Source organism: Zalophus californianus, chromosome 13 (assembly GCF_009762305.2).
Source record: "Zalophus californianus isolate mZalCal1 chromosome 13, mZalCal1.pri.v2, whole genome shotgun sequence".
In the NCBI taxonomy this organism is placed as follows: Eukaryota; Metazoa; Chordata; class Mammalia; order Carnivora; family Otariidae; genus Zalophus; species Zalophus californianus.
Window position 1 is genome coordinate 11,553,557 of NC_045607.1, and position 23,909 is coordinate 11,577,465.

At 60.6% G+C, this 23,909-nt stretch overlaps 1 protein-coding gene across 4 annotated transcripts in view; it reads right to left on the reverse strand.

The window, feature by feature from the left end:
* The window catches only part of CRB2 (crumbs cell polarity complex component 2), a 28,003-nt gene extending 8,404 nt beyond the window's left edge, over positions 1-19,599 (reverse strand). For 3 of the 4 annotated variants that reach the window (XM_027614747.2, XM_027614746.2, XM_027614745.2), the window contains exons 1-11: positions 19,455-19,599; positions 11,782-12,105; positions 9,167-9,362; positions 8,900-9,039; positions 8,089-8,274; positions 7,751-7,864; positions 4,168-5,043; positions 3,562-4,070; positions 2,829-2,994; positions 1,246-2,032; positions 296-412 (exon numbers count right to left, since the gene is read on the reverse strand). In XM_027614747.2, the coding sequence (XP_027470548.2) occupies positions 296-412; positions 1,246-2,032; positions 2,829-2,994; positions 3,562-4,070; positions 4,168-5,043; positions 7,751-7,864; positions 8,089-8,274; positions 8,900-9,039; positions 9,167-9,362; positions 11,782-12,105; positions 19,455-19,551 (3,512 nt within the window). In that variant the 5' untranslated portion in view covers positions 19,552-19,599. Of the gene's footprint in view, positions 1-295; positions 413-1,245; positions 2,033-2,828; positions 2,995-3,561; positions 4,071-4,167; positions 5,044-7,750; positions 7,865-8,088; positions 8,275-8,899; positions 9,040-9,166; positions 9,363-11,781; positions 12,106-14,950; positions 15,168-19,454 lie in introns of those variants that run through there. The other variant, XM_027614748.2, reaches the window with a different exon arrangement.
* Positions 19,600-23,909: the final 4,310 nt, after the last annotated feature.

The following is a 23,909-nucleotide window of genomic DNA, read 5'->3' on the forward strand; positions in this document are numbered from 1 at the left end:
GAACCTGCCCGTTTACAGGCTCCCTGGGCAGTCCCGATGCAGGTGGCCTGAGGATGAGGCTCTCAGAAGCACCACCAGGCAGCTGCCTCCCCCCATGATGGCATAACAGATGGCCTTGGGAACCCCGGGAGGAAAGAACTCAAGCGACAGAGGTGGGCCATCTGGCACTGTGGGCACAGTGAGGGCTGAGAAGGTGAGCAAGGATCCACACCCCACCCTGCCTGCCCTGCCTAGAGGGGACCCAGAACCCCCCCGCCCGGGTCCCAGGCCCACCCCCCGGGGCCCCCAGGCCCACCTCTGGCCAGCAAAGCCCCCCTGGCAGCTGCAGTTGGCCCCCTGGGGCCCACCCTCGCAGGGGCCACCGTTGAGGCAGGTGAAGTTCAGGCTGCATTCCTCTGGCAGGACAGGCAACCTGGGGAGAAAGCACAGAGGCTGCACCGGGGTAGCAGGCTGGGGACCCGGCCCGGCCCCCCCCGCCCCTGGGGCTACCACTGGCCACCTGAGCTGTGGGATTCAGGGCCCACCTGCCATGGACCCTGATAGCGATCATGGAAGTGGCATCTGAGGTGGAAGGGAGGGGGAAGAGGGCTGTCCTGCGGCTCCAGCCCCACCCCCAACAAGGTGTACAACCTCCAGAGCCTGGATGGGACCGGCTCCCCATGCTCAGAGGTCTTTGAGAAGCTGATGAATGTCCGGACTCTCCTCGGAACACAAGCATGTTCCTAAACATAAAACTTGGGCCTGACATTCCTCCTGGGGGTGGGGGAGTCACGCCTCTGCCAGACAACCCTCCATAAGCTTGGCTCCAAGCCAAGCTTGGAGAGGGGAGTCAAAACCAGACTGAAAAGGGGGAGCATCAAAGCCTCCACCCGGCTCATTCTGGTCCCGTTATGCTCACGGGACTAATGGGGATGAGCATCGGTGGCCCCGAGGCGGCCAGGCAGGGAAGCCTCCAGGTTTGCTTCCAAATCTAGCTCTGGGATCCCCCATCCCCTACCCCCCCACCCCCGGCCAGGAGCGTCATTGATCTCAAATTCAAACTTATCTGGGTTTTATCTGGCAATGCTAGGGGACTGCTGTTCCCATTTCACAGACGAGGGCACGGAGGCTCGGAGAAGGGAAGTGGCTGGTCCACAGAACCAGAGCTGCGGCTGCGGAGCCCATGGACTTGGGTGCCCCAACCCACCCCCGCCCCGGGAACCCACCGGGCCCCTGGGGCCCAGGTTACCCCCACGCCGTCCGCACCTGCAGCGCGGGCCCGCGAAGCCAGGCGGGCAGCGGCACTCGAAGCGGCCGTCGGGGCGTGAGTGGCAGCGACCGCGAGCACAGGGTGCCGAGCGACACGGGTCGGCGCGGGCCTCGCAGCGCGGGCCCTCCCAGCCCGGGCCACAGGCGCAGGCGAAGGCGTCGAAGAGGTCGCGGCAGGCGCCGCCGTGCAGGCAGGGCGACGGGACACACACGCGCGCGCCGTGGCAGCCGAGGCGTGGGGCAGGCGCCCCGGGCCAGGCCGAGAAGTGCTCTCGGGAGCCGGGGGCCGCGCCGGGTCGTGGGCGCGCCAGGGGCAGCGGGAGGCCGCCGACGGCCACGCGACCCAGGCAGCCGGTAAAGTTCTCCGCCAGCAGCACGCGGGCGGCGCCGGGGCCGCGCAGGAAGCCCAGGTCGCCGGCCAGGCCGCGCAGCACCACGGGCGCCGACGCCCCGTCCAACCAGAGCAGCCAGCGCGACGCGGCGGCCACCGGGCGCTCCATGGCCAGGCGCACGCGGTGCCAGGCGCCGTCGGCCACGCGGGGCCCGGACGCCGGCAGCACTGCCCCGGGCAGGCCAGAGCCGCTGCGAACGCCGGCCACCAGCGAGCCGTTGCGCACGGCCAGCCAGACAGCCGCGTGGGCACCCGCGGTGGCGCGCAGCAGCCCGGCCTCGGAGTCGCGCGTGCGGAAGGCCAGCGACAGGCCGCTGAGCGACAGCCCCGATGATGCGTTGTGCCCGCTGAAGGCGGCCGCGGGGCCCTCGCGGAACGTGGCTTCGGCTACACCTGCGGGGAGAGGGAGCGTCGGGGAAGGGCCCACGGGCACCCACCCCGGGCCGAGCCCGCGGGTGACACACCTGCCGCCCCCACGGCCCCCGCCCATCTCTAGGGGGCACACCCACCCACCCATCATTCAATTCCGGGAACCATCGCCCCCACCGCCGTGGCTTCCACCGCTCACAATTCCCTACCTCCGAGAACCAGCTTCTGCCGCGCTGGGGAGACCCACCCTACCCTCCGGGTCACAGGCCAGGCAACAATAATGCCTCTGCCCCCTTCCCTCTTCATTGGAGTTGTTCAGTCTCATCCCTGAGGCTCATTATTCACTGCAGTCATCTTTCTTAAATGCAGATTTTTAAAATGCTGATCATGCATTTCAATAAAATGCAGTCACCTTTCTAAAATGCTGATCATGTCCCTCTCCTGCCTAAAACCATCCCATGGCTCCCCACTGCCCTTGGGGAAAAGTTCTGAGCTGCCTGGCCTACCTCTCAAGGCACCTCCTGGCAACATCTAGACTCCAACACCCGTAACTGATTCAGTTGTTCTTATAAACCCCAGGATCTTTGCACATGCTGTTGCCCCTCCTTAAAATGTCCTCCCCTACGCCCAGTCAGTCTTACTTGTCCTTGGAAACCTGGTGAATGCTGTCTTCCTCCAGAAAACCTGTCCCTCTGGATGCAGTGGCCTACCCACACTGGGGGCTGTTGGCATCCTGGTCCACTGCCTAGGAGCCCTCAGGGCTTCACCCAGCCTGGGTGTCCAGAACCCAGCATGTGGGCTGCCCGGAGCACACACTCACAGACAAAGCCGCCAGGGACCTCCTCACAGGTGGCAGGTGGGAGGCAGGGCTGGCCAGGACACCACAGCTGCTGAGCACACGTCAGCCCCGTGAAGTTGACAGGGCAGGTGCAGTGGAAGTCATTCCAGGTGACGAGACAAATTCCACCATTGAGACAGGGGTCAGGCTGCAGAAAAATCAGGGCAGGGATTGGCTCAGGCCTGGGGCTAGCATCATCCTACCATAACCATCACTGTAGTGGCTCTTCACTGAGCACCTACTACAGACACATTAACTCCTCACAAACACATAGAGAGGAAGTCACTATTGTCCCCATTTTACAGATAAAGAAACTGAGGCTCAGAGAGAAGCCACTTGCCTGGCTCATCCAGGCAGGAAATAGAGGAGCCAGAGTTCACACTCAGGCCATTCCAATGCCAAGGCTGGTGTTTTGTCCATGGACCCGAGGATGTCCCTCTTTCCCAGGCAGCTCCTACAGAAAGGCTCAGGCAGCCCTCTGCATGGGTCTGGGTGTCTGTCTCACACCAAGACTGGGGAGGGAGGTATGGGGCCCACAGAGGGCAAGAGCAGCTGGGCCAGAGAGATTAATCCTGCTCTGCCACTCTCTAGCAGTGGGAACTTGGGCAGAGTGCTTCACCTCCCGCCATTTTCCTCACCAGAAGGACGTGCTAACCCTCAGAGATGCAGGGTAGACCCTGAGAAAGGGAGCCACCCTTCTTCCCGGGGAACTCACACTGCACGTGTCCTCGGAGACGCAGCCCATGGTGAGGTTCCAGGACTGCCTGCTGCCCAGCTCGCTGGGCTGGCTTGAGTTCCCCAGCAGCAGCGGAAAGAACGGGAGGTGGAGGTCATTGAGTCTCAGGTCCTGGAGGCAGCCTCGGAAGGGCCCACCCCAGGGCTCGGCATCAGCAGGGAGGAGCCTCCCACCCACGTGCACCTGCTGCCCCAAGCCCTGCAGCTGGTCAGGCCCGAAGCTGAGCGTCACCAGGTGGCGGAGCCCATCATCCCAGCGCCCAGGAAGCACCAAAGTAGGACTGCCCAGCACCTCAGCCTGGATCTGGCCCTCGCTCAGGAATACTGTTAGGCCAGCTACTGAGTCATTGGCAAGTTGGAGCAGCAGGCCAGCAGGTTCCCGAGTACGAAGGAGAAAGGACACGGTGAGGTTGGGGCCTGGCAGCTGGTGGAGCAAGAAGGAGGCAGAGCTCAGGGTGCCCCCCAAGCCAAAGGTGGCAGCAGGAACCTCTGCAGGGAGAGAGGGTGTTGGGTGTGAGGCCTGTGGGCTAGGGGAAGGCACACTCCCTGCCCCGGTGAGGGGGGGCCCACCTGCCTTGCTCCTCACCATCAGCGCAGGTAGGACCACTGTAGGGCCGAGGGCATTTGCAGTGGAAGTGAGCCCACATGTCCACGCAGGCCCCTCCATGGGCACAGGGTGGAGGCTGACACTGGTCACGGCGCTTGCAGCCCAGAAGGACAGTCTCGCCCAGGTCCTCGGGCAGCAGGAGGTGCCCGTCCACCTGCACGTCCTCGAGGCAGCCTTCAAAGGCTGTGCCACCCAGCTGGGCAGAGCAGAACCTGGCAGGCGTCAGCGCTTCGGAAGCCACAGGACCGGAGGCCACAGGACCGGAGGCCACACAGAGCTGGGCAGGGCAGTCCTCATGCCAGAGCCGCAGCTCCAGGACGGCCGGGCGCAGCGAAACCTCCACTCCGTGCCAGTGGCCATCATTTAAAGCCAGGTCCGGCAGCTTCAGGGTAAGCCCGGTGGTGTTGCCGTGGCTCCAGAGGGTGGCCTGAAGTATGCCCCCTGCCAGGGCCAGCTCCAAGCTGTCCTGGGTATCAGCGCGAGTGGCCAAGGCACCAGCAGGTAGTGTGGTGCGAAACCTCAGTGCCAGACCCCGGGGGCCGCCAGCCGGCACGGTTGTCTGCACAGGGCTCCCGGCCACCACAGAGAAGGTGGTATTCTGGCCACAGAAAGGGCCGTGGGTACCAGGTGGGCAGCGGCAGGCATAACTGTGCATGCCGGCCTTGAAGATGGGGATGCAGGTGGCAGCCGGTGGGCAAGTGTGGCCCTGGCAGCCGGTGAGCCGCACAGAACAGTCATGCCCACCCCAGGCCTCCGGGCACCTGCAGACGTAGCCCGCCACAGTGTCATCACATGTCCCACCGTGGAGGCAGGGCTCCGACAGGCATTCATCCACATCTTCCTGACATGCCAGGCCTTCGGGAGAGACCACACCAAGGCTCAGCACTCAAGGCAAGAACGAAGCACTCAAGGCAGAGCTTACATGCCTTTTGGGCTGGGGATCTCAGCATCTAGCAACTGAACGAATTCCCAATCCCCAAAGGATTTCTCATGGTCCCCTAAAGTCCCCGGAGGCTGGAATCCAAGATACCCCTTCCTTTCCCGTATTTGGTGGGTCTCCGTGCCCCATGGATTCCATCCCCTAAACACTCGCTGGTCTCCCCTTTTCTCCCACCCCACCTCTGCCTCACCAGCTCACAGGTCCAGGTCTAGCGTCCTCTACTTTGCCTGCCTTCAACCCCTCTACCATCCATTTCCTCAAGTAGCCAGAGGCCTATTTCTAGAGCATCGCCTGGCCAGATTCCCCTGCTGCTTAAGGTCCAATCACTCACCCTGGCACTCAACATCCCTCAGGGTCTGGGCCCTACCAGGCCCTCAAGTCTCAACCCTGCTCCCTCCAGACCTTGAACTGCCCGTTCCCCCAAGCATTTCCTGGAAAACTTTTCCCTGGGGCTTTGCTCATACTGTTTCCTCTGCTTGGAATGCCTTCTCCTCACTTACCCTGCCGGTCAAACTCCTAGTCATCCTGCAAAGCCCAAATTCAAAGGGCCAGGCCCCTAGGAGGCTTTTTCTCTGATTTCCAACCCCAAGCTCTGTGTCACTCCCACCTCCTTGCCCACTCCCAGACACAGTTCCCCGGAACCCTGTACTGAAAGAATCTGTTTACTCAGCTGAGATCTCCTCTGGAGACCTGAATATGTTCTTGGTGCCCAGCAAAGGGCCTGGCATGGCTTTTGTGGACAGAGTGCCAAAATGGAGGAGGGAGTGGGGTGGATGTATGCATCTAGGCTCCATCCCCCAGTCCCTCTGCCCTAGCACCCCATGCTGACTATGGAGGGGCCACCTCACCCTCCCCTCCAGAAGCTCCCACAACAGGTGCTCTGGCCACAGCTTGGGTCAAGAGGCCACAGCCCAACCCCAGCTCAGCCAGAGCCTCCACAAAACAACCAAGGCCAGCCCTTCCCACCATACCCCAGCTGGAGGAGCCCAGGCCCAGAGAAGCCACCAGGATTTGAATCCTGACCCCAGTCAGCCCCCAAACCCCACAGCCTCCTTTTGGGGACAGCCGGTCACACCTCATCCTGCCCAAGGCCCCAGCCCTGCATACCTGCCAGGAGCCACAGGACCCCCGGGAAAGTCCACAGAGCCCACGGCCCCATCGCATTTCCCCACGGATGGCCAAGAGTGGCGGGCGGGTCGTGGGCCGGGGGAGCAGAGCTCCCCGCCTGACTGGCCGCCTCCTTCGGAACCAGCTCAGGAATGCCAGGCACTGGCCTCCCCCAGGCCGGCACGACCCAAAGGGAGGATGGGGGTGGACAGTGGCAAGGAGCCCAGCCCTACGGTCGGGGTTCCCCTCCCGGGCCCTGACCTCAGATCTGACCTCCCTGTCACCCATCAGATGAGCTCAGCTGGGGGAGGAGCTGGGCTCTGGCTGACACTGGTGAACCGCAAGGAACGACACCCCCTCTCTCAAGCCTCCGTTACTTCATCTGTAAGAACCCTACCTCATGGGGGTGCGATGAGGAGGGAACGAAATGCCCAGAAAGGCTCTTCAGGGGCAGCGCACACCGTGGTGGGCCCGCTGTGGTGCCTGCAAGGCCATGCTCCCAGGCCGGACTCAGGGAGTCTCAGCCCACAGGGGCAGACGATGGGTTTCCCCGGCGGCCACCCCAGGGCGAGGGACACTGAGCCTAGCATGTCTGGGCCGCTGAGGTGGGAGGGAGGGGGGTGATCGCCACCTCCTTGTTCTGGGGGGGGGAGCCAGTGCCCAGGAAGCCTGCCAGGGAGAGGAGCCCGTGTGCCCAAGCAGGAATGCGGGCGGACACGGGGGAAGTGTCGCACGCATTCCAGAGGGGGCAGGGACACTCGGGGAGGATGTGACGGGTGCTTTGGGCTCACCAGCGCCCATGGAAGGGTATCTGCGTGTCTACGCATCTGCTGTGCCCAAGGCAGGGAGCGCTTTTCTGCAACCCAACTCCCGCCCCACAGGCCCCAGCTGCTAGAGGACAAGCTCACCCTTCTATGTGTGATGCCCCCGTTTCCCTCTTCTGTCCTCTTCCTGCCGGCCCGTTGGCCTCTGCCCGGCCCTTGGCTGTCAGGTGCTTAGGGTTCTCTTTGCCCATCACCCCACACATTCTCCTGGACAGTCTTGGCCACCCGTGGTCCTAGCTGCCAGGACCGTACTCCCGAACCCCGGTCTCTGGCTTTTCCTGGGCGCCAGACCCTGGACCACCGGCCCCCAACCTGGCTCCTCCCTGTGGGTGCTCCGCAGACACTCGCACTCAGTATGGGCAAGGACGGACACCCAGCATCCCCCCCAGGGCAGAAGCATCACTGACACCTCCCACTCATGCCTGGACTAACCCCCAGGGCCTCCAGAGTGTCCCCCCTAAATAGTTCTCAACTCACTTAGTTCCCTCCACTTTCACCTCCAACGCCCGGGTTCCCGCTCAGCCCCTCTTAGCTGTCACCCCAACCAGCACACCCACCTCCTTCCTGCTCTCCTCGTCCCCATCAATCCAGCCTCCACGCATCAGCCGGAGGAAGCTTCTCACCCCAGGCCCACCGACTCTGCCCTTGCCCTACCCTGGTGCCCATCCCGCCCCAACCCCCACCCCCGCACCTGTGTAGCCATCTGGACAGTGGCACCGGAAGCCGTTGGGCAGGTCCTGGCAGCGGCCTTCGTTGAGGCATGGCCGTGAGGCACACTCGTCCACATCCACGCCACATTCGTCCCCTGCAAGAGGGCCAGCCATGGTTCCCACCCGGGCCCTCAGAACCACACTGGAGCTGGAAGGGCCCGTTTTAGAGCTATGGAGACTGAGGCCCAGTGAGACGTGCTGATTCAGGCGGGTGGCACATATGTGGCAGGGCCAGGCCTCGAGCGGAGCCCTGGCATCCTTCCCCCCGCACCCACACCCTGGTGGACCTGCTTCCCTGGAAGGGTGGAAGGAGACTCACCCTCAAAGCCCGGAGGGCAGCGGCACAGGAAGCCGGCAGCGTGGCGGAAGCTGAAGGTGCCTGGGAAGGTGGCGCGGGCGCCTCCGTAGAGCGCTGGGTCCGAGCGCTGCAGGCACTGGCCCCCATGCTGGCAGGGGCCCGACTCACACTCATCCTCATCCACCTCGCACTGCTGGCCGCTGTAGCCTGGGGGCACGCGCGCGTGGGTAGCAGGTCACACGGGGTCACCGGGCAGACCCCCTCCACTGAGGCCAGGCTGGAACGACAGCTCAGAATATGCTCACGGATATGGTGAGGGACGGATGCACCGAGGGCGGTACGAATGACCATGGCACCTTCATCAGTGTGCTATTACTACTATTGCTAGTACTACTGAGCACTTTGCACGTGTCAACGCTTCACGGGCTTTACACCTTTACCCTCCTCGCAACAACGCCAGGAGCAGGTGCTACGATTAGCCCTATTTTGCAGAACTCCGCAAAAGTGAAGTTCAGAGAAGTTGCAGCTACATGCACATGCTCCGAGGACAGGTGAGCCCCGGCGCACACCTCCCCGCCGCCCCAGACTGCGCCCCGTGGGGAGCGGATACACACACGCGCGCACGCGCACACACCTGGCCAGCAGAGGCAACAGAAACACGCACACCTGGCCAGCAGAGGCAGTGGAAACACACACGCACGCGTACACACACCTGGCCAGCAGAGGCAGCGGAAACACGCATGCGCACGCGCGCGCGCGCACACGCACGCACGCACACACCTGGCTCACAGAGGCAACGGAAACACGCATGCGCACACGCACACGCACACACCTGGCCAGCAGAGGCAGCGGAAGCTGCCGAGGCCCTCGAGGCAGGACGCGTTGTTCGCGCAGGGCGCCGACGCGCACTCCAGCACCTCCTGCTCGCAGCGCGCGCCCTCGTAGCCCGTGTCCGCACAGTCGCACCGGAACCTGGAGCGGGGCGCGGGGCGCCGGCTGAGCACGCCCGAGCCTCCACCTGCCCACCACCGCGGCCCCGGGCTGTGTGCAGCCTCCTCCCCCCGCGTCGGGGCACCGGCCGCCCGCTCACCCAGCTCACCCGTTGACCAGGTCGTGGCACTGGCCCCCGTGCGCGCACGGCTGGCTCTGGCACTCGTCCAGGTCCAGCTGGCACCTGGTGCCCCCGTAGCCCGGCGCACACACGCAGCGGTAGGAGCCCACGCCGTCCAGGCACGAGCCCCCGTGCAGACAGGGCGCCGAGGCACACTCGTCCACCTCCGCCTCGCATGTCACCCCTGGACAGGGCCGGAGACACAGACAGACAGATGGACACCCAGAGGGAGGACGAAAGAGGCTCAGGCAGGCCGACCCGAAACCAGCTTCAGACGGCTACAAGGAGCGGAAACCCGAGGATGCCGAGAGAATCCATCGGTCCATTCGTCCAGGGCAGGTATTTCTTGAGCCAGCAACGGCAATGGGGTAGAGACCAGACGGCCGTCCCTCCCTCCCTGAGCTCACAGCAGTGTAGCTGGGGAGACCGGGATTAGGTCAATTATTACATAGATGCGGACTGATTTTTAATTGTGATAAGCTCAGCAATGGGAGTGAAGTGGATCCCCTAAAAGCCAGACCCAAGGTTCTGGCCTGGGGAATTGGAGTCAGGGAAGGCTTCTTGGAAGAAGAGCCTTTTGAAAGATGGTAAGCATTCACTAGATTGGGATGGGACTGTGCCAGCATTTGGTTTCCAGGCTGGGGACTGGTCCAGAGCAGCTTGGGGCAGGGACATGGTGCCCTCAGAAAGGGGAGCGTGGAGGGTCAAGAGCAAAGGAGAGAGCAGAGGAGGTGAGGTGAGGCAGGGCTGGGGGCTGTGGTGGCCTTTGGGGCCCCAATCTGGGCTTATCCTAAAAGTGGGAAGCAGCTGAGTTACACGATTCTGTCTACACTGTGGAAGGCTCACTCTGCCAGCTTTGAAGAGAGTGTAGAGAGGGATTCCGTTGGGGAAGGACAGGCCCCAGCGAGAAACCAGCTCCTCCTGGTTTCCCCTGCACCTTCTTGCTTCTAAAGCCCCAAGTCCGGGGAAGCCCGTCAGCCCTGGGCGCAACTGAGACAGTTGGGCGGCCCTCAGGGGAGATGTGTGCAGATGAAGGGAGATGGAAAATCTCAGGGTTTGGGGATGTACTGCCTGCGTTCATCCGGGGACCCACATGTCACGGTGGACTCCAGAGGCCCTGCCCCTGCCCCCTACGTGGGGTGGGTCCTGGGGGGCCAGGGAACCAGCTGGCTCCAGCTGGAACCTGCCCCCTTCCCAGCTCAGTGAGCACGAAACACAGCCCCTCCTTCCTGTGACCCCTCACTCCTCCCGCCCCAGTCCCACGCCCACCCTCTGTGCCAGGGGGAGCCAGGCCCTGGCCGCTTGGAATCCCAACCTCCCCCGCCTGGCTCCGAACGGAAGGAGGAGGAGAGAAATGAGTCATGGCTGACTCTGCCCCCGCTCACATCCGCAACTCACCCAGAAAGTGTGACCCAGAGCGCCCGGGCACATCTGGCACACACACCTGCTGGCACTCACACACCTCTGTTCCCACGGATGCATTCAGGGAGCGCAGACACCCGCAGATAGAGACACACACAGGCCCTTCGCCTGACCTCCCTCACACACACACAACTAACACTCCAGACGCCGAGGCTCTCAAATGGTGAGAAGGGTACGTGGGACCCGTTTGCAGAGTCTGTTCCAAAGTGCCAAGACCCATCTCTTCACTATGAGCTCCCTCCCCTGGGGCCCAGCCCCCCTCCCCACCCCCCACCCCCCAGTGTGCAACCCCTGCTCTGAGGTGACCTCAAACTGCCTTCCGCCCTCAGAGCAGAGTTGTCTGAATTCAGGGTTGAACTAGAACCAGGAGTGTCTATACTGCAGTGCTCCCCACTGCCCTGGATGTAGCCTCTCCCAGACCTGTGCCCAGCTGCCCCTTCCTTCCTGGCTTCTGGACAGTCGCTCCGGGATGCTTCTGATTACAGCGTGGATAGGACTGGGACAGGGCCATACTCTGGAGGAGAGAAGCAGCATGTACGCATGCCAGTCTGCGTTCTGAGCCCTTGGATACCTTGTGTCTACATTATCCACCCACTTGAGACAGCAGGGATCCCTGGGGTACATTCACGTTACAGTTTGAACAAGACCACCAGTGTCTCTCTGCTGGAGCTCTAGGGGCTACTCAGAGGGGAAGAGGGTCCACATTGCAACCTGAACCATACCAGGGGTGTCCATACTCTAGAACCATCAGATGAGCCAGACGGTGTCTACACTACAGCCTGACACAGGTCTGGAGTGAGTAGATGCTAGAAAGACTGTCTAGACATGTCCTCATTAAAGCCAAACCAGGCGTACTTGCACTCTGGTCCCACCAGAGATGCCTGGGGGTGTCTCCACCCCCAGCGCCAAGCTGAACTCCAGAAGGGACCGAAATAACCTTTGTCCAGTATCTGTTAAATGTCAGGCACCAGGCGCACTCACACGCTTATACTGTCATCCAGAGCCAGGTTAGCTCGAGAAGCATCCATTCTGTAGCAAGACCCAGAGCGGAATGCCCTGGAGCTTCCAGGATGTCTGGGGGTGTCTCTATACTAAAGTCAAAGCTGAATGCGTGATTTTACACCCTGAGCCACTGATGGGATGGACACTATGGGCCTCCTCCCAGGATGTGAGGCCATTACCTGCATAACCAAGGGGACAGCGGCACTCATAGCGATCAGCCAGGTTGTGGCAGGTGGCCCCGTGGCGGCAGGGCCGGGATGCACACTCGTCGATGTCCAGCTCGCAGCGTGGGCCCTGGAACCCAGGCACGCAGTAGCAGCGAAAGCCATTGGGGTCTGGACCCTGGGGCAAGCACAGAGCGCCGTGGTGGCACGGCTGGGTGGCACAGCCCCGGGGCTTCATGGGCCCACAGGTGTAGCTACCATTCTCCATAGCCTGGCACTCAGTCCCTGGAGCACACGGGGCTGAGGCACAGACACTTGGGGTCTCCGAAGACACCGTTCCTGTAAAGAGAGAAAATGGGCTAGGCAGGGTGGACCAGGATGTTTCCGTCCCCACCCTAGGGCCCACCCCAGGCCCCAGAGCCAGAAAGCAGCATGGGCCTGTCTGTATTCAGGAGGATGGAAGGAGGGCCGGGGCTCTGCAAGCCACATCCCCACAACCCATGCACAACTACAGCCGGAGCTGAGGCTGGTTCAGGAGGGTCTCCGTGAAGAGGAATGGGACCCGGATGTTTGCGGCCCCCCCCGTCCATGCCCCAGTAGAGTTAGAGGACAGACTCTCTCTGACCCTGGGAGCTTTGCGCTCTGCTGGCTCATCCCCTCCCAGCAGAGCCCCTTTGGGGCAGGCACTGTCGTGCCCATTTTATAAGAGAGCAAATTGAGGCTCAAGCAAGAAAGTGAAGACTTTTTTTTAAGATTGATTTATTTATTGGGGTGTCTGGGTGGCTTAGTCATTGGGCGTCTGCCTTCGGCTCAGGTCGTGATCCCAGGGTCCTGGGATCGAGCCCCGCGTCGGGCTCCCTGCTCCGCGGGAGGCCTGCTTCTCCCTCTCTGGCTCCCCCTGCTTGTGTTCCCTCTCTCGCTGTGTCTCTCTCTGTCAAATAAATAAATAAAATCTTAAAAAAAAAAAAAAAAGATTTATTTCATAGAGAGAGAGAGCACAAGCAGGGAGTGAGAGAGGGAGAAGCAGGCTCCCAGCTGAGCAGGGAGCCCGGTGCGGGGCTCGATCCCAGGACCCTGGGATCATGACCTGAGCGGAGGGCAGATGCTTAACCGACTGAGCCACCCAGGCGCCCCGAGAGTGAAGACTCTTGCCTGAGGTCTCATGGCAAGTTAACACTGGGACAGCCTTCAAGCCTATCACATGTTTCAGCCCTCCCCCACCCTCCCAGAGAGGGGGTCTTCTCTGGGTCTCCCCTTCTGCAGCTCTGTTTCCTCCCCCCCCCGGGGGGGGGGCTCCTCCCACTGTCCCGTCCACCTCTCCTGCTAGGGGTCTGGCAACTCCATCCCCGGGTGAAACCAGAGATGGAGGACTTCAAAGACAGGGACTGGGAGCTGGGCCCCCTCCCGGTCCTTCCTCCCGGCCGCCTCGGGCCTAGAAACCTCTCTGGGAATCCCTGGCCCTCGCGGTATCCCCTGGCCTCAGCAATTGCCTGACCAGCTGGCCTGGCCAAGGTCACAGGGTGCAGGGCAGGTGTTGAGACCTGCTGACTGACAGCTGGCTCAGGCCACTGCTGCCTCCACCATGCTAGAGGGTCACCTGCTAGTCTGGAAGCCAAGCCACGGGGAGGGCCGGCCCCCTACCCTCCTGAGAGCCTGTAGCGCTGGTTAAGAACTTAGGCTTTGAAGTAGAACTGCCCTGGGCTCAGATCCCTGCTCCGTTAGTGGCTCTGAGACCTTGAGCAGGTTCATTTCTCCTACTGAGCCTCTGTCTCACACGGGAAAGGGGATGGTCACAGGGCATGCCTCACGTGGGAGGATTCAAAGCCTCAGGTACTGCCTTTGGCCACTTGCAGGACCTCAGTAAGGGCTGGGGGAGGGGAACCACCCACGAGCAGGAGGCACCCCCAACCTGGGGCTCTGCGAGGCGCCCCTCCCCTGCCCATGTTGTCATCCAGACACTACCCAGGCCCAGAACAGCTTCAGGCCCTGCACCTCCCTTCCCCCACCTTGGTGAAGACCCCCAGATAAGGCTCAGCGTCATCCACATTCCACCAGGCAGGGCCGTCCACTGGCCGACCCCCACCCTTCCCAGCCAGGTCCCAGCAGGACGGGGGACAGGGATATGGAGACACAGACCTCGGCCCCGGGGAGAGACCCTGACTGCCACCACCGAGTGCCCAGAGCACCTGGTACGGCTCGGGCATGTGCTCACTCGCTCCCCGACGGGGGGCCCCGGCACCCAGCCAGGGCTAGGCACATTGCAAGGGGGCAGAAGGTCTGAAACACTGTAAGGCCAAGATGACCCCTAGGGCTCTAGTGTCCACAGCCCCTCTCTGACCACAGTTCCCTCCCCAGCTCAGGGCCTCCATCCCAGCCCTCTCTCCCAAGCCGGGTCATGTAGGAGAGGGCCGAGGTGTCTGGGCCTCTCGGAGGGGCTTCTGGGCAGCTCATCTTCCTTTTTCCCACCCCAGCCACTGTGGCTGATCTGTTTAGAGCCACATCCTTCAGGGCTAGGTGGCCAGATGAGGGTGGCAAGATAGTGTGATGGGGGTGGGAGTGGACCGAGCTCCCTTAGGAAGGGACAGAGGTTTGGGCATCAGAAAGGCCTGGCTTCTGGAGTTTGAACAGTGCCACCTCGTGGGGTGCTGTGAGGAGCCACTGAGGGGACAGGAGTGAAGGCCTGGCACCCAGTGAGCCTTCATGAAGGGCTGTGGCCATTTTGATCAGGGTCCCTCAACCCAGCACAGCCCAGGACCAGAAGACAGTAACCATAGCCTCCACTCTGAGGAGCCCTGGCTGCCAGGTCCTGCACCAGGCGGCCCTTCATTTAATGCCAACAAGGCACTGCTCCTCATCTGTGTGGCCTAAGGGACCCCACCAGAATCTGGAGCTTTGCCCCCAGTTCAGAGCCTTCCATTTCAGAGCAGGTGGGACCAGGCTGGGGAGACAGGGCATGGGGGAAATGGGCCAGGCGCTGCATCGCCCTGGGAGCAGGCAGCCAGTGACCCTATACGCCGGCACCCCTCGGAGTCCAGCAGCAGGGGAGGAAGGGGCTCCTGCAGTCAGAGCCAGGCAGAGAGGGAGGGAGCTGCTGCCTATCCCAAGAGGCACGCAGTAGCACCAAAAGCCTGGATGGGAGAGACAACCCTTTTTCTTGTGTACTCCCAGTTCTCTTCATGTTTACCTTAGGAGATGGATAGTGCTGTTAGTCCTGTTCTACAGCTGACGGAAGGGAGGCTCAGAGATGAGGGGACCTCACTGTCCCACAGCCTGTGAGGGGCTGGAGGTCTCGCTACTCCAGAGCCTTCACCCCTGGGGTTCTTGAACCTCCAGCTTGTATTAAGAATACGGATTTCTGGGGCATCTGGGTGGCACAATCGGTTGAGCGTCTGACTCTTGGTTTCAGCTCGGGTCATGATCTCAGGGTCGTGAGATCGAGCCCCGTGTCATCGGGCTCCACGCTCAGGGGGGAGTCTGCTTAAGATTGCTCCTCCCCTCTAAAATAAATAAATAAATCTTAAAAAAGAAAAGAAAGAAAAGCAAGGAAGGAAGAATACAGATTTCTGGCCCCCCACTCCAGACCTAGAGATTCAGAGCTGTCGGGCCTGGGCCCAGAGAATCTGCACTGCAGCATGCTCCCTTGGAGAATCCTTTGCACCTGGAGGCCCGGGAACCGCTGGCCTCAGTCCTCTGTCCGGCAGGAGTGAGACCAGAAGGCCAGGCTAGCCCTGGGCTGAGAGGCAGGGAGGTGAGGGCAGTGGGGGGGGGGGGGGGGGGGCTGGGCCAGGCAGGGGGGCGTGGCCTGTTGCCAGGGTGACGAGGGGCCTGTGCTTATCTTTACAAATCCCTCCTGACCTCTCAGGAGGTCCTGGCAGGGGAGGGATTAACTGACACACGCCCCTCCCCTTCGACCTGCTGCCCCGTCCCCGGGAAAGGCCCAGATCCCACCACCGGGAGGGAAATTCTCTCCCCAGAGAGGACGATCTTACTATGATAACAGCAACTATTTACTGAGTGCGCACTATGGGCACCAGGCCGCGCCACACATCTTGCCTCTATGTTTACATGATTGCAGTTGATTCAAGCCAGGAAAGGTGGGTGCTGTTTTCTAGCTCAGAGAGGTTATAAACTTGCCCCAAATCATCCCTCAAAAAACTAAGAAGCAGGTTATCTCCGCCAGACTTCCGGAAGGGGCACATCTCCCAAAGCATGTGAAATTCCCACTCTGCAAACTCTACATTGCCACCCATGCATTGTCATCTTAGTGCATTCCAGCCCAGCCTTCCCCGGGCACTGGAAAAAGTCTCTGAAGGTTGGCACAAGGGTGGAGGTTCCAGGGTGGGCCTGAGCAGACCGGGCAGTCTTCCCTCTTTAACCAGAACCGGGCTGTTGGCAGTCCTACTGTGCTCTGGGGCCCACTCAGTGCCTAGTAACTCCTACTTTATGTGCACTTATAACGGGCCTCGTGATAACTGCTAACAACTGAGGGGAAGTGTTTACTGAGGGTGAATTCTGAGAAGCTTCTTGTCTTGACCTGGCAAGAAAAAGGATATTTCTAAGAAGTGGCCCGAGATCTTGTAAGATGTGGGAGCTTCTGACATAGGGGCAAACACTGTTCATCTAATCTCACTAGGCCCCAAGGATAAGGAGTGACTACCCACTGCCTCAGAGCCACCAGGAAAGGGCTTAAGTTACTCTAACAAGATGGGACAGTTTGGAATACTCTTCCACAAAAATGTTTACGCCCCCCCCCCCCCGGATAAAAGAGGGGTCAGTATTGATAATTTTGGTAACGGTAGTGGTGACGATGACTGCCAGGATTCACCGCCCACCCTGTGCCTGGCACTGGCCTACCCTAGCATCTCCAGACTTCGGTCTCAGAGCCCAAGGCCATGGCGACACTTCCCTGCGGAGGGTAAGACAGACCTGGTGAGGCTCTGCCACCCAAACAGGCCACTTTATGAGTGGTCTCCGGTCTAAAATGTCCTTGGAAACTGGGGCTTGCAGGCCAAACCCGAGTTGGAGAACCACTGTGTTTTCCCATCAAATTCTCGGGATGCCCTCAGAGTTAGCTCGTTGGGCCCCTGAAGGGGCAAAGGCGCAGAGAAGGGACGGGGCTTTAATAGGCTGGTCCGGAACACACTAGCTCCGCGACTCTGGGCAAGTTCCTGACCCTCTCTGGGCCTCATTTCCTCCTCTGTAATGGGGGTGTTGGAGCTGGTCTCACAGCGCAGCGGGGAGATCCTCAGTCCGTCGTGTGGGGCGCCCGGCTGGCTCCGTGGTAGAGCCTGCAACTCTCATACTCAAGGGTGTGCATTCAAGCCCCATGTACTTAAAAATGAAATCTTTAAGGGGCGCCTGGCTGGCTGCGTCGGTAGAGCATGTGACTCTTGATCTTGGGGTTGTAAGTTCAAGCCCCGTGTCGGGTGTAGAGATTACTTAAAAATGATAAATAACTTTTAAAAATCTTTAATAAAAACAACAACAACAACAGCAAAAACCAAAGTCCATCCTGTGAGTCCATTAGCATAGTATCTTCCAGGGGGTGGCTGGTGGTGCTATTTATTCACTGACCAACAAACATTTACTTGGAGCAAACGCTGTCTAGCCAACCAATCCTGGATGCTGGTCCACATGTGTGTGGCACCCCACTCGGTCCCTGCCTCCCTGCCTCCGCCCCACAGCCCTCCCCCCCTCTCCAGGGCTGGTGGAAGGAGGGGCCAGACGCAGGGACGGGAATGGGACTGCTGCCCTTTGTCAGCCAGGCTCCCGGGCTGTGAGAGCCCAGCATGCCCCATTGTACTCCGAGATGCTTGGTCCTCTCCACAGAAACCAACCAGGCTTTTGTGGCAGAGTGGGCCCAGGATGGAGGGGCTCAGCTCAGGGCCTGGCAGGCCTGAGTGGCAGAGCCAGGGGCCCAGGGCTTCCAGAAACCCAATCCCCTTGGGGATGGAAATTACTTTTCAAGTGACACCCCTGTCCCCAACCCCTCTCCTCCTAGCAGCCAGGCCTCGGGTGCTGGTATCCAGAAGTGCTCATGCCCACGGTGCCCTCACCCCAGCTTTTGAGGATCCCCAGGGAGGGGGCTCCCTGCACAGAAATCATAGTGCGAAAGGCTGCCCCTGGACACCCCAGCAGGTGGGATGGGGATGAGCGTGTCCCTCAGCGGCGCCCTTTTTCTGTGGCATCCATCTCCTTTGTGTTCACTCTGCCCCACAGTTCACGTGAGCGCGTGTTTGAGTGTGAATGCACGTCGCTACCCACACACTGGTGTGTGCGGGCACCCATCACATACCCATAGGAGTGTGTGTGTATGCGTGTGAGCGCACGTGCCTGTAGCCCTGTTCACATGGCAGTGGGGTGTGCCCTCGTACCACACCAGCATGTGGGGGTGTGTGTTCGCAGGTGTGAGTGTGCACATGGTAGAGCAGGGGGCAGATTGCAGATCCACACACCAGGATTTTATGCCCCTTGTGGGCAGAGAGCAGGCCCTCCGCTCCTCTCCTGAGCCCCAGATTTGCGTCAGGAGCCCAGCTCCCAAGCCCCCATCCCTGCCTGAGCCTCAGTGTCCTCCACTATAAAATGGGGGTCCTCATCCTCCCCGGGGGCCCTTCAGGGAGGAGGAGATGAAAGCGTTGTGAGCCAGGCCCCGTGAATGGGAAGGAGGGCCCCAGGTAGGGGTCTGGGGAGGCCTGACCTCCCACCCTGGGAGTCTGAGGGCTGGGTCTCCCCGCAGCCGGCAGTGAAGTCCAGGCCACCAGCCCTGGTTGGCTCCCTCCTCCAGCAGCGGAGGCGGGGTCGGGGGACTTCCCAGGCCTGGCCCCGTAGCTATAGTGACCAAGACAAAGCATCCCCCAGACCCCCCAGGAAGAAGTCCAGGCTGCCTGTGCACACGTGAATCCTCTCGGACAAAAGCAAAACCGTTTGGCGAATGGGGTCTGGCTTAGGAAGCCCTTTCAACTGGGTCTGGGAGTGCTGGGGAGGGGACAGCGGTAGACACACGTGCTCCCAAGTGCCTGGCCACCCCCCAGGGGCCCCAGAGCACCCCTAGCCCCCAGTGCAGGCAAGGGAACACACACGTGGAAGGGATGCAAGTAGACGCCCGGCTCCCCTGGCCTCCTTCCCCCTCCCCACAGCGATCTACTGGGCTGGGGTCTGCTGCCCCCACCCCGGGTCCCCCTGTCGAGAGCTAAGACACAGTTCAACCCGCTTGACAACTTACGTCCCACAACTTGTGCCGGGACACAGCCCACCACACCCCGAAAGCCCCAGACAACGACTCACAGCTCACCCGGCTCACAACTTTAAGGCACCCACAGCCCAGCGCCCATGCACAACAGACTCTGGAATGAGGCTCACACTACCTGCAGCTCCCCACGCTCAGGCCTCAGCCCGGGACTTCCCAGCCCCAACACCCCTCCCAGGCCACACCACCCATCCCACGACCCCTTCACAAAGGCCCCCATGCCACACAGCGACCCCCACGGCCCAGGACACACTCCCCTGCATGCAAGGTGGCCTGCAGAGCACACCCCTCTGCACCCACATCTTGGCCTGTGCCCAGCCCCGCAGTCGGGCCTGGCACCCACACAGACAGCCCCAGGGCCTGGGGTATCTGCTTTGGGAGACAGACCCTGCCCCAGTCCGCCCCCCCCAACCCCCACCCCAAGGCTTATGCCCCAACTCACCACCCAGGAGGGTGAGGGCAGGAGCCAAGAGCAGCAACCGCAGCGGGAGAGGGGCCAGGGGCCTGGAGGCCGGGGTCCCAGGCCCGGCCAGCGCCATGGCAGCGCGCTCAGCTCCCGGCTGTGGGAACAGGCGGCCTGGCTGGCTCGGCACCCCCCTCTCCCTCCAACCAGCACTAATGCCGTGGACAGAGGCCCGGCCCCTCCCTCCCTCCCCTCCTGTCTCCTCCCCCACCGCAGGCCCTCCCAGGCTGCTCCGCCGGGAGCAGATTCTAGAGGAGGGGTCTGACCCACCCCATCTCCCCAAGCCCCAGGGCTCCAGACAGGTCTCAGGGGCCCCTGCAGGTCTGACCTGATCTTCGTGCACCCCCACCCCCACCCCCGCTCCCACCTCTCAGGTCCTGCTGCCTCAGCCTCCTGGCTGGGGAGGATTTCTCTTCTTTTCCCCAGATGATGCCAGCTACTCCCAAGTCCTAGGTTATCCCACCCTGCTGGACACGCCCCCATCTCTTCTCAGCCTGGGCCCCCCTCCCCAGCCCAGGCCCGAGCAGCCAGCAGCCTCCCAGACCTCCTCTCTGTGCGGAAGCCCCAGCCCTTCCCCACCGGGCTTGTTTCCTCCCGGTGCTCCCCACCTGAACAAGGTACCCCTACCCTGCAGCCAAAGTCCCCTTCCCCTCCCCACACCCAGCTCCTGGCGGCTCTTCCTTCTCACTGTCTCTTAATCCCATCCCTCCCCTAGACCTAACAAATGACCCCTCCTGGTGTGGCCCTCAGGTGGCCCCTGGCTCCTTCCACCCTCACCACTCCCTCACCAGCCAAACTGCACCTTTTCCATTTCTCCCCCTTGGCCTAAATCTTTGCCTCTGCCATTTGCAACTCTGGAAACCTCACTGCAATCCAAGGCAGCCCACTCTACTGAATGGCAGTTCCAACTAAGCAAATTTTCCCGCTCCCCTGCTGGGAAGTCCTTCTTGTTGTCTAACCTTACAGTCTCTTGCTGCACTTGATGTTTGCTTGCTGCAGGCTGGAAAGGGGAATGTTGTTTACATGGGGGGGCGGTTCTTTGGGGGACCTGGACCCAGGAATCCAAGCCATCTCAAAGCCACTACAACATCAAAAAGCAGCCCATTTTTTCCTCCCCTGCCCTCAGCTCCAGGGGAGGAAGAAACCCTTGCTGAAAGGACTTTCTGAAGCTAGCCACTGGCTTCTGCCAATGCACCCCATTTGGTTCAATTCAGTGATCACGGACTCAGGCCACCGAGAACCTGTGCTGGGCTCTGGGATGTGCCCTGACACCCGGAGGGCGCAGTCTGGAGAGACGGACCTGAGCCGTGAATGAGGGAGCTAGGGCCGTGCTAGCAGGTCCATGGAAAAGCAGGGAGAAGGGCAGTGGGCATCACACGGCGCATGGGTGCCCCGTAGCCACACTGTGCTCCAACCCTGGCAAGGGGAGCCAAAGACGTGGGTGGACCCCTCGTCCACATCCCACGCCATCCCCACCTGGAGTCTTGTTTCCGCTGGGGTCGGAGGTGCTCCTTGGTCTCTGGGACCCTCCTCACTCCCAAACCACCTTTAATTCCCTGCCTCTCAGGTACCAGGATCTCCCCACCACCACCAAGCCCCTCTCTACTCTGTGAGAAAAGCACAGACCCCACAGCTAAACAGATCTCAGTTTGAGCACAGCTCTACCACTGATTGGCCGAGTCATCTCAGCACGTGACTTCCTTCCATGGGCCTCAGTTTCCTCCTCTGTAAAATGGAAATAACAGTTCCCACCTTGTAAAGCATTAATGAGGTGAAGCGGCAGTACAACTTCTGTCTGTTCTGTGTCTCAGAGGGTCCCGAGAGGGCCAAGCAGCCCGGGGAGCGGCGCACAGGAGGACGACAAGGCTCCCACGGCCCCGCGGGTCTCCGGACACACACATCCGCGCTTCTGCGCTGAGCCCTGAGGTCAGAAAGACTCCAGTCCAAGCTCCCGCCCGCGCCCGCGCCCCAGTCCTGCAGCCGCTGTGCGCCACCTTGTGGCCAGACCCGGGAGTGTCCTGCGAGGTCTGGGGGGCGCTGGACGGGCGGAGGTGGACAGGGAGGGAGGGATGCAGAAACTCAACAGCACGGGCGCGGGAGCCCCCGAAAGCGAGAAGGGGCAGGCCGGGGAGACGCGGCTTGGCAGGAGGCCGAGGTCAGACGGGGCAAGCCGTCCACACGCATTCCCCGTTAGAGTCTGGAGAAGAGACAGTGAGTGAGTCAGCCCCAATGCGGAGATCCTCCCCACTTGGGGGGCAGGTGTGAGGAAGGGGAAAGGGGACCTTTTACCCCCCTCAACAGCACGGCGTTGTCCCCATTTTACAGAGGAGGAAACGGAGGCTCAGGGAGGTGAGATTGGCTGCTGGGGTCCCACAGCTGGTCTGTGCGGGGGCAGGATTCGAACTCGGGGCTGCCTGACACCGGCCCTTTCCACTCCTTGAATCTTTGACTCCAGGTTGAGTAGGTGCGCTCAGTAATCCACTCTGCTCGGGAATTATTTGCTGACATCCTGGTCGAGGGCACCCAGCACCTCCGGAGCCGAGGGAGATGTGACAGGAAAGCTTAGTGCTGGGCAGCCCCAGCTTTGGCATCAGCCCCACTTTGTATGAATCCTGATTCTGCTCTCTGCCCTTACGCAGGGTTTTGTCGGTCTGTTTTACTTCTCTGGACCCTCGTTTCCCCAAGTGTAGGTTGGGATAACAGTATCTGCATCACAGTACTCTGAGGAGTGGGCAACGGCCACCAGGTGTTGGTTGGGGGGAGGGGATGGCTCCCGGGGCTGCACCCCGCTGAGGAGATTTCCAGGAGAGATGCCTCCGGACCCTTCCAAGGGACGCCTGCCCTGGATCTCCCCCCACCCCACCACCACCAAGCCTGCATCTCCCTTCTCAAGGACCCCCCCCCCCCCACTGATCCCCAAGGACTTCCTTCCCTCTGGCTTCCAGGAAGTGGCCTGTGGAGGCAGGGCAGGAGAGAAGAGGGAGGGAGGAGGGGAGGGCCCGGGGGTTTTTCCTCCCCCTGTGGCTCCCTGCGCCCACCGCCCGCCGGGACTGGGGCCCTGTTGACTACAGCTCCAACCTGAGGCCCCTCTGTTGCTTCAGCTCTCACCAGCTCAGGTAACCCTGTTCCCTTTGTGGCCAAGTGGAGCCACCTGCAGCCCTGACCTCCTGATCTCTCAGAGGCCTTCCCCCCCTGTCACCCACTCCCTCCTTCTTGGAACCGTTTCCCCTGGCTTCCCTCCTCTATCTTCCCGGCTGTCCCTTGCCCTCTTTCCTCCCCAAATGTTGGGGTGCATGGGGACCTGCTCCCATCCCCCTGCCCTTCTCACACCTCCTTCCCTGGGTGAGCCTGTTGATGCCTGTGAGCTCTCTGCCCGTGGTTCTTAACCATTTCAGTTCCCCCTTGACAGATATCTCAAATCACCCTTTATTCCCCTGAAATGAAATGGCATACGTATGCATATAATTCCCCAAGGAGAACCATCCCAGCGCCCTAACTGAAATATCAGAATAAACCATTATAGGCTAATGGTGAAGTGCACAAACAGTGGTTCAAATCCTGGCTTCTATACTTTCCAGCTGTGTGACCTTGGGTAAGTCCCTTAACCTCTCTGTGCCTCAGCTCTCCAGTAAAAAAAAGGGGGGGATTTTTTTCCTCTATGTAGCACTTTGCTGGGTAGAGTTGTTATGACGATTAAGTGAGTAATTATTCATGAAGTATTTAAAACAGTGCCTGGCACATGCTAAGAGCTAAGCGAGTTCTGATTAAACTAATAAGGAAAGTAATTTAAGAGGAGGTGTGTTTCAAGTTGTAAATACTTTTATCGACTACACTAAAAAACATGCTAAAATAGCAAGACACTTGTACCTACATAGAGCCCCCTGAATGTGACAGCCCCAAATGCGGACTGGTGAGGAGCCTGTCAAGTTGGCAATTCAGATACCACAAGTAGTGTTGACATTAAGTATGTAATTTTCTGAAATGGTGACAACTCTGGGTAAGCTTCTGTACAAGATAAAGAGCAGTCTTCTTTCAATTTACATGGAAGCCGTATTTCTGGCAATTTCAGGGTATGTTGAAATTCAGAGCATTCATACAAAAATGCACAAGACTTGGGCTCTTGCTCAGACACAAACAGGTGTTTTTTCCTCTACTTCAATGTCTGGTAGAACATTCCAAAGTCAAAGGGCATATAGGACATTCTTTGTGGTATGGACTGTTCTGCACATCTCAGGGTGTCCAGAACCCTGGGCCCCACCACTAAACGCCAGCCGTGGCCCCCAGTCATCATGAAAATAGCACCCCCTAAAGTTCCCCCCCGAAAGCATCCAGGAGGCCCCTGGGTTCTATACCAACTGCCAGACTTTTCCAGATCCCAAGTTGTGTCTCCTACTTGTTGACTTCCAGTTATCCTCAGGCCAAGTTCAAATTCCT